Here is a 10,277-nt window from a genome sequence, read left to right on the forward strand (position 1 = left end):
GTGCTGAAAACCAAAAAGATCTCCAAATCATGAGTTATTATCTCCTCATTTATGCAGGGAGTCACACAGAATAATGAAATCATGCATATAATTAAGTGACTTCATCTTTTATTTTGGAATGATTTGCTTTAATGGCTGCACTACCTTGTTACTCTGAAAATCCTGCTCTCAGCTGTCCTGTAATCACAGTTACTTTTTTTTTTATTTTGGTGCGACAAATAAAACACTGAAAAAAAGACAAGTGACTACAGGGGTCAGTGCAAAGCGTTAGAAACCAGGAAAGGCAGATGGCTGATGTATGACAGTGACATTTTGGGATCATTTTCTTTTTTTCCACCATCTGCTAAAATACATATAATAATTTAATAATAACAATACACACAATTGCTTAACTTAATAAGTTAGAATAACATGTTTTGTGTCTGCACTGCATTGTGGTGCAGGAAGACTACTGGTCCTGACAAGATCAGTGTTTGTGGTAGCAAATACAAAAAAAACACACGTACAGACTGGTTTCCATGACTTCAGAGGACATTACATTGACTTGCATTCATTTCTTGGAGACTTCTCTAACCTTAACCATAACTACCACTGGCCTAACCTTAACCTAACCCTAAACTCATCCTAACCATGCAATAATATATGTTATAGGGACTTGCTTTTCGTCCCCATAAGAAAGAAATGTCCCCAAATGTGAATGTGTAAACAGATTTAGGTCCCCATAACATTAGTAATACCTGGAACACACACACAGACACTGTGTATACAGTGTCTGGCCAGGACAGTAACTGTTTTCACTATTTGCTGTCACACAGTGAGACACAAGAAGACATGGTGCACTTGTGTCTGTCTCTGTGGCAGAGGAGAGCCGTGATGATGTGAGTGTGATGACAGCGATGGCGTCGGCCACTGGCTCAGCCAAAGGACTCAGGGGAGGCTTGGCTGGAAGAGCCTGTACTGTGGCAGCTGCCATAATGGTTTTTAAACCAGTTAAGTAACCATCAGTTTGAGACCAGGCCATGACATGTTTTTGGCTGAAATTTGAGTGGTAATGAAATAAATGACAGCAAGTTACACTATTGTTCGGTCAGCAGCACTTATAGCCACTTTTCAAGCAGAGTGAGCCAAACTGAACATTTATTCAGCTAACTGTCTTTGTTTGTATGCTATGGCTGATGAGTTGTTGCAGTTCAAGGCACTGAAAAGACAGAGTTGAGATGTATCGGCACATTTCCTGTTTCATTATGCAGTACAAATCCTTCTTTTGTGATAGTCAAAACATGTTATAATATGCATTACGTAACATTTTCAGTGGATGTGGTTTTTATTTCTATAATATTTGGATACTTATCACTTAGGAGCAGATTTGGGAATTTGTATCATCAAGATATATATGTGTATATATATATATATATATATATATATACACATATATATATATATCATCAAGTTTCCCCCTTTATGGACATCAATTCTGCCGGATTGTGTGTGTGTGTGTACATGTGTGTGAAAAGTGTATCTTATTAGAGACTGAGAGTTAATTGAGTTCATCAGGAAAACAAACACAGCTGGCCACTGTTCTATAGTATGTCGGCGGAAGACGACCGCAAATCTGTTGACAGCACTTCACGTCAGGAAGCTCATCAAGTATTAAAGAGGAAAAACCGACTCGTACTGAGAGGCTGAGGAAAGAATACGAGAGCGACATGAAGTAATGAGACTTAAGAAGAAGTAGAAGAAGAACAGAAATCATCTGTCTTATATTGACGGAAGATGAGGAGCAACAGAAATGTGCGATTTATAGATGACGAATAGATTATGACTTTGTTTATAGGCCCGAGTAAACTCAAATGACCTGGGGGCCAATGAGCATCTACTGTGGTCAAGCGGTGGCCGGTCTAGACACTATTCACTCATCATAACATTATTCTATCATGATAGGGCAACAACGATATTCATGATGGTATTCCATAAGATATAGTTTTTGAATTTAATACATTTAATAATGCAATAATTACAACTTAATGTCTCGTTTTTACCCTTATAAAAACATTATACTCGCAGATATACTAGTATAGTGGTGGGCCACATGTACTCAATTAGTGGGCCGCATGTGGGCCCACGGGCCACAAGTTTGACACTTCTGATTTAGATTAAACAGCTCATGTCCATGAACAAGGACTGCCAGAAATGTAAGAAATGTCAAGTGGACGTGTTTGCATATAAGTTCCTTTCCACAGAAGAAACATAAAAAAAATAACCATGAATAATAATATTAATTTGAAACATAAGTAGACTTCACTAATTCATTCATTCATTCATTTAATTTTACACATGTTCTGGTTTTCTGGTCTATAGACTATCATTCACAACTCACTCTTTGTCGTTGATGTCTGTATGACTATATTCATTAGGAAAGGTTTATGTTTGTATGGAACGTCCTTCACGATGGACAAAAGACAACTCTGCACGTGGTGAATCAGCGTCAATGTACACTCGCTGTTGGAGGGTTTTATGAGCCACTTGCACTCATCGCTAATTGGTTTGAGATGGGCACTAATGTGGTGGATCCTTTCACCCGTCCCTGTAAACCGAGTGTAAGTGGGTAGAGAGAGGGTGTTGTATGTTGGGTTGGGAAAGGCCATAGGTGTGTGTGTGTGTGCGTGCGTGTGCATGCACATATCTCCTTGTTTGTCAGTCTGCTTCCAGAACTGAGTTAAAGGAGCATTTAGAAGAGCAAGAGAGCTATGTAAATCAAGAGTGTGAGTGTTAATATGTGCTTGTGGATCAGCTGGAGGTGCAGGCGACAGATTTACAGCCCAATGTGCAGAAGAAATGAAGGCCATTTCACCGGCAGGCCATTTCTCTCCTTTTCTGTGTTTCTCAAGCCGACACACTGGCACGGGTCCAGTTTAATTTCAACAAAGCCCACAGGCTCGTTCTTTCACCTCCACATTCCCACTTCTAACCACCAATGAAAAACTCACTCTCATATTCTCTTCTTATTTAACCCAATCTCAAGCCGACCACTTTCTGTTTCTGCAGAATGTCAATCCCCCCGTTGATCTTTTAACTAAATATTTCTTCTGTATTGACACCGCAAAGAGTGAAAACTAGATCCTTTAAAATCTCTTGTTTCTGCATTTCCCAGCCCCAATGCTCAAATAAAAAAAGATGAACAAATCTCATCAACAATAAAAAAAAGATAGAGTTTTATAGCTTTTTCCCTACTCAAGCCAGGTTCGGTCATTTGTTTTAGCACCGCAGTCCATGGAAAATGTAATGTGCCGGCACGTTATAAAACATGATATGAACAAGAAAATGACATGGCACGCTCACGATAAAAACTGTGGGGCAGTGAAAACAATGACATTGTTACAAAAAATATCAAAGCAGGATAAAAACTATAAGATCATATTAGATCTCATGGCAAATAAAAGGCAGAGATAGTGGTTTCACATCCCAGAACAGCTGATGTATTGCTGCAGCCGCTCAGAAAGTGGTCAGTGTGGAATGGCTTTGGCCTTCCTAAAGACATGTCTGTTGTAAATATCTGTAATCTGGGCTTATATCAAGCCCGGTGTCCTGCTGCCACATCAACAACAGGCCTGTCAATCTTGTTTTGACCGTCAATGGAAAGGAATAAAACTCATTTTGCATTAAAACAAAAAAAAAACATATAGAAGATATAGTGATGCTGCTTTACTGTACTGGAGCACTTGGTGAATAATGTACGATTTAAATATATAAACAAAAAAAAGCATATACAGTATGTGGCTTCAGAATAAGATGAATAAGGTTCAAATAAAGAGTTTAATGGCCCCTGAAATACCACAAATGTCCAAATAAAGATGTCATCTAATACAGCAGCAGCCGAAAGTCATGAAGGAGGAAATGTGCGGCGTCATGTTGATGTGATTTAAGTGGTGTGTGTTGTGTGTATGTACATGAGTCTGTGAGGCTGCCCTGTGTGTCATTTACCGTGTAACCTTTAGTGGAAACTTCAATGGATTCCTGATATAGAGTTGTGTGCCCACAGGAGCCTGGTGATCTGTCTTGCAGGACCTGCTGCCGCTTCTTTTCCCTTGGATAATGCGAAAAACCCTCTGAATAATTATTGATCCATCATGCTCCATTATAACCCCGTCCCTTTTTCCCGTCATATTCTCCAAGACGGAGACATTTCTCACAGTGCGATCAAATCATCATCTCTCTTCATTCCCTGCGTGCCGGTCCTGTTTCATTTCCATTCATCTTTTTGTGAAAATGAAGTTGAAAACTAAAGCTTGATGAAGGAGTGCAGAGAGATAAGGTCGGTGGAGGAGGATAACAAGAGAATTAAGGTGCAAATGATGTCTGTCAGGGGCTGTATTTCCTCTGCTGTTGTATGGTCTCCTGTGGGTTCAAGGTCCTCTTTCCTCCGGATTCCCTCACTCTTTCCTCTTCCCTCTTCCCTCTGCCCTAACTGACTCGACCATAAATCCACCGACGCACATATTTGCGAGCACACACACACATTATGTGCACACGCTAATCAATACAGGCCTGCTTGGCACTGCCAAAGCCCTTAAATGACTATAGATCTCCTGTCAGCTCTGCCACTAAACTATGCAAACCTCTGGTTTATGTTCAGGTTTTTTGGCAAAGGATGGGAGTTTTCCGTGGAACCGGGGAGGCGGTGATATGGGTTTGGATATTTGCAGAAAAAAGCTTTTTAACAGGATCATTTAGCTTTGTCTTGACCAAGATAGAGTACTTGGTTTGGTATTCAATACTTGCAAAATGTATCCTGCTATAGATTTTGAAATCAATGCCGTGTATGAAGAATGTCGTAAATGTCCTTCTGAGGTAGTTTGAGTGGTAAATAATGAGGTTTTGCAAGCATGAAGGCATGCATCACATGGTGCTGGGTCTGTTAATGATAATATATTTTAGAATGCGTGCAAAGATGAGCTAACCTCTGCTGTGTTGTACTCAACTAAAGAGTATACTATGGAATTAGATGTGTGTCAATATTTAACACTTTTTCAGAAGCAAAAAAAAATATCGATTTAATCATTCAAAAATATTGTATTTTATTGTGCCGTGGTTTTTTGTTTGCGATTCTGACCGTGGGCGGGCCTTAGGAAGCTGCCCGCTGATTGGCTACTGAGTTTTGGAGCGACAGCTTAATGGACCGGGAGTTGTCACAGGTTTGGAGTCGCTGTCCGTCTGGAACTCGTTCCCCAAAGTTTTCCACGTCAACATCTGACAAAAACCGAGTATCTGACGTTTATAATCTGACAAACTTACAATTATAAGTTCATCAAAGTCAATCAGATGTCATCTATTGTTTTAGTTTGTACCACTGATTACTTATTATTATTACTTATTAAGTAGGTAAGAACAACACGCCAGGTTAAATGGATGTGCTTGTGTTAGTAATGTCGTGCTCGGGCGTGCGTGTGCGGCACGTGTGCGTGTGCGGTGAGACTTTAAAACACCAACGCAAACATACATTGGACACGTGCAAATGTGTGTTAGTGCCTGTTTGAAAGTGTGTTTATGCTTCTGAGACAGGCTAATACTCTGTCTGGTCGGACCTGTGACAGGGTCATCCGTTACTCTGAGGGGGAAATTGAAATCATCGGCTCATTCAGTCTCCCAGCAACTCCATTACCAAGAAGCTCACAGTCACACACACACACACACACATCATCTCTCCCTGTTTATATGTGGTTTCTCTCTCCATCAATGTCACTTTTTTCGGTCTGTTGTCTCTCTCACTACCTATCACTAGTTATTGTAGTGTCTTAAATGGTTGCTCTTCTCTCTCTCTCGATGCCTTTCTAACCTTTTCTTTTCATTTTAGTCTCAAAGTGGCACTTTTTTAAAGTCTGTAACAGAGTGTCTGGCTGATTGTGTGTGTGTGTGTGTGTGTGTGTGTGTGTGTGTGTGTGTGTGTAGGTGAGTGGACAGTGTAAGGCAGTCTGTCCAGGATATAGCATTAGGGCACTGAGGTGACACTGAAAGAGACGAAAGCTTTGGGAGATTTTGGTTGTACAGAATCGACAGGCGGACTACAGCTATGCTTTCACAGATCCTCTTTATGACAGAGAGAGAGAGAGCGAAACTGAGAGGAAAGACTAACAGACAGAAAGAGATGAAGCACAGTTCTTTGCAGCAGCCATTGATCACCAGTCAAAGTACTTGATTCTGTTTAATGAGCTGCTCGTTCCTTCTGGGAGGCAGAGCAATGAGGGGAAAAACACAACACCGTGTGACACAGAGAAAATGGGCAAACAACATCAGAAACATGATACGATCCCAGTGTGATATTCTGTTTCAATGAGATTTCAGTCTATCCCTGTTTACATGTAGTTACATGTAGTTACAGTACACTCCACCCAACCTAGAGATTTAAACAAGGAAGTGAATATTACCCAGCGTAAATTTCATAATTACAGTTAAATAGATGCTGGGCAATCACACAAAAAGGTCAAACTAAAGTATGGAGTTCTTGCAGGTTTTGCTATAAACACACGCACACATAGTGTTGCTGCCCTGATGTGACCCTCTTGGCTCATCTGCAAGAACTGCTCCACTTAAACTTTGTTGCTCCCCTGTAATTGAATTAGTTTGCTCAATTATGTAGGAGCAAGCCTGTCCTCATTACAAAGCACTATTAAAGCACAAGGATGGAACCGAGGGGAGGAAGGAGAGCAGCAGATGAGAGCCAGGGAAAAATGGAGCTGAAAGTCCATTTAAGTGAGTTTGTAAAGTTTCACTGCCCTGGTTGTCAGTGTGTCAGCCACATCTGTATAACACCTGGGCCACACTTTATGAATTATGTCTGGCTGCATCTGCCCCTGCTTTCCTTGTCTCATTCTGTTTGATTCTCCTCTTTCACCCTCACCGTACTCCTGGGCTGGATGCTTGGGAAAAACGCTGAGGCAGCAATTTGGCCCAGTTCCTTTAAAGTTTATTCCACTGACTTCACAAGAAAACATCTATCTGAGCCAAAATGCTGTCAGCCCACTTGCTGCAGGGGTTCCTGAGCTCAGCACAATGATAACACCCAACCACACACACATACACACAAACATTAGGGGTTTTCTTTTGATGCAAAAGCTTGTTCCTGTCTAATGCTACATATCAAATAACTGTGTTCTGTTTTCTCTCACACAGGAGCAGCTAAAGAGCCTCCAGAGCGACCGCAAACATGTTAGCGATGGAGATTTCCAGCTGCAGAGGTGGGTTACATGTACATGAACACACCTCTAACACAGCACTGAGACTGCGTTTGTGCTGATACAGAAGATGATTTCCCTGCAGATGAGACCGCGCTATTGCTGTTTAATTACTGATGACCCTGTCTGAGATTGGACCTGCTTGTGTGTGTGTGTGTGTGTGTGTGTGTGTCCTCTGAATGTCCCTGACACCCCTTCTCTTTCTCTCCTTGGTCAGTAATAATCTCACCATGGACTTAGATAACAACATCAATATCAACATGCCATCCATTGAGAACAAGGTGTTCATGTGAGTACATCATTTATCTCTGGCTACGATCAGGCAATTACACGTGTGGATACTGATAAAATACATTATGTCTAGTTAATTAACTCCCTGGATTCCTTTTTTTTTTTAATTATTAGGGCCCGAGCCACGAATGGCAGGGGCCAAACGCCTATTGTTGTCCTTCAGATTATTATTATTATTATTTGTATGATTATATCTGTGGCATGCAGACATTTATGTGGGGTTAACATGCATAAACATATTGCCATAGTTCCTGGAATCGTGCGTTGCTCAAGGGCTCTATAGCGCCCCCCCTAAGGTGAAAACGGAGGCAAAATTGAGTTCCACTGAATTTCCCGAAACTTGGTGGGAAGATGTTACAGACCAAGACGAAGTCGGCCATTTTGAATTTTGGTGTCCATTTTTGGCGATTTGCGGGGGACACTTGCGCGGGGACGCCAGGGCCCTATCATGACTAATTATTTCTTACTCTTCTTCCACATTAAGTACCTAAACATCTCTTAATTGCAAGATAATCTGGCATTTTTATTTATTTTTTTACTTTTATGCAATTTTGTCTTTCCTCTAACATATTCTAAAATATCTAATGATGTAAAGTCACGAATGGCAACTTTTGTTGCAACTTGACGGTTGACAGATTAAAAATGAAAGTCAGTCTCCTCCTGACTGACAATCAAATATGTTAACGCTTCTGTCACCATCCCGTCATCGCCGACAGGATTGGGCGTGCACACTTCTCATTACCACAACTCCTAGACTGTTTGTGATGTATAGAAAATTCAAAAACTACCAGAAAGCAGAGAAACAGAGACCATAATACTTGTCTTCTTGTGTTTGTTGTCTTTGTCACACTCCCTGTAGTATTCAGCGGGCCTGGCGTGACTTCCTCCAGAGACAGGAAGCGGAGAAACGGAGCCCCTCCCCACCCTCCCTCGCCTCCTCTGACAAGATGAGCATGTCGGTCAGCATGACAACTCTGTCCGACGGCAGCACCCCAGTAAGTCACACCTATCCATCTTTATGCAGTGCAGTGTAGTGCAATGCAAAGTTTCACAGGCTGGAGAAGTGATTATTTCTCAATCACTTCTTCGGAGTCACATCCATCCAGAAAATACAGGAAACACAGTTTTAAAATAACAACATTTTCAGGAATAAAAACATGTTTGAGAAATAGCACAATCCCGGCTCTCATAAACCTGGAGTGGATTTATTCATGACGTTGTGCTTAAGTATCACATACACATGTTGTATGTTATACTCACTGACATCTTGCCAATATAAGACCAACTTTCTGTCTTATTATTCCAATCCAATGATCACAAAATTTGACAGATATAAAAACAACAAAGCTGCTGCTGTTGCCCTCAGACTTTGGCGCATTACTGTGCGTGTGTGTGTGTGTGCGTGTGTGTGTGTGTGTGTGTGTGTTTTTGCCTCGGCAGCTATAAAGAAAATGACTGTTGTTGGACTTGAGCTTCGGCTGCGTCCATAAGGCTTTACATTCACACACTTGTATGATACATACAGTATGTGATGCTTTCCAGTGAGTGTGGGCTATTCTAATTCCTGCCAGAAGGGGGCAGTATCTCCTAGCTTATGTCTTTAGGATGCTTCTTTGGAGCGTAAAGCGTGAATGTAAAAGGATTTGGTCTGATATACACACTCCTTCACTCTCTCTCAAAGCAGCAGCAGCAGCAGCAGCAGCAGCAGCAGCAGCGGTGGAACAGCCATCCTCATTTAGCACATCTCCCCGTCTTTTAACCAGACCAGAGTAAATCCCCGGGATTTTCTCTGCTGAATCCTCCGGTCATTATAATTCTATACTGACGTCGGCTGCAGCCCTCTGGCTGAATAGCAAGTGTGTGTGTACACTTCTCTCCTAATCTGTGAGCCCGAAGTCAACAGGCAGGTTAAACCTCAGAGACGGCCAGGAGAGTTTGATGTATGAGTACACTTAGGTGGTACTTGTCCACTCAATCAGCTCAGAGAGAAGCTTTTACACTGAAGAACCCACTTTGAATTGGATTCCTGTGGGTGAAACAGGGGATGGGCCATAATAGTGACGAGAACCAGAATAAATGTTTGCACTCCGTGAGGTTTACAGTGCCAATCAGTGTCCAGACAAAGAATATTGTTGGATTTTTAATACATTTATATGAATATAATCGAATTCTTCATTCTATGCCCACACATGCACACAAACATACCCAGACATAAGGATGAGCAACAGCCAAACGGGGAAAAACTAAGAGAGAGACAGAGAAAAAGGCCTGAGAGAACAAGTAGGTGTTTGTTGCTTGCTTTTAGAAGACAACACAGTCATGGTATATCTTATATCATCAGGCTGTTAACAGTGGTTGTGTTTGAAATCCTTTGGGACAAACAGGAAATGTTTAGCTCAGTGACTCAGAGCTGCTGACAAGGGCATATCATCAGTGAGAGGGTAGCCTGTGTGTGTGTGTGTGTGTAGGTGTGTTTATGTGTGTGTGTGGTTGGATGTAAGGTCAACAGAGATAGAAAGGAAGATGAAAAACATGTTGGTTCACGGGCTAAATGTGCTGATGCTTCACTCTGTTGGAAGCAGAGGCTCGGCGTCTCCTCTCGTGTGATTCCGCACCTTTGTTTTGATTGATAGCATCTGTTTTACCATCTTTACTCTGTGTCATGTCACACACTTACTGTTCATGCCCTCCTTTTCTCACTTTAGTGAACTGACCTTTCTCCGCTATAATTTATATTGCTGGATGGGGCCGCTCGCG

The 10,277-nt window shown here is 41.6% G+C and overlaps 1 protein-coding gene across 1 annotated transcript in view; it reads left to right on the plus strand.

The window, feature by feature from the left end:
- LOC122773557 (IQ domain-containing protein J-like) overlaps positions 1–8,554 on the plus strand; it is a 30,880-nt gene extending 22,326 nt beyond the window's left edge. The window contains exons 2-4 of the mRNA XM_044032324.1: positions 7,168–7,232; positions 7,447–7,518; positions 8,380–8,554. Coding sequence (XP_043888259.1) covers positions 7,168–7,232; positions 7,447–7,518; positions 8,380–8,554 — 312 coding nt within the window. The remainder of the gene's footprint in view (positions 1–7,167; positions 7,233–7,446; positions 7,519–8,379) is intronic.
- Positions 8,555–10,277: the final 1,723 nt, after the last annotated feature.

This window comes from Solea senegalensis, linkage group LG8 (genome assembly GCF_019176455.1).
Source record: "Solea senegalensis isolate Sse05_10M linkage group LG8, IFAPA_SoseM_1, whole genome shotgun sequence".
Taxonomy (NCBI): domain Eukaryota; kingdom Metazoa; phylum Chordata; class Actinopteri; order Pleuronectiformes; family Soleidae; genus Solea; species Solea senegalensis.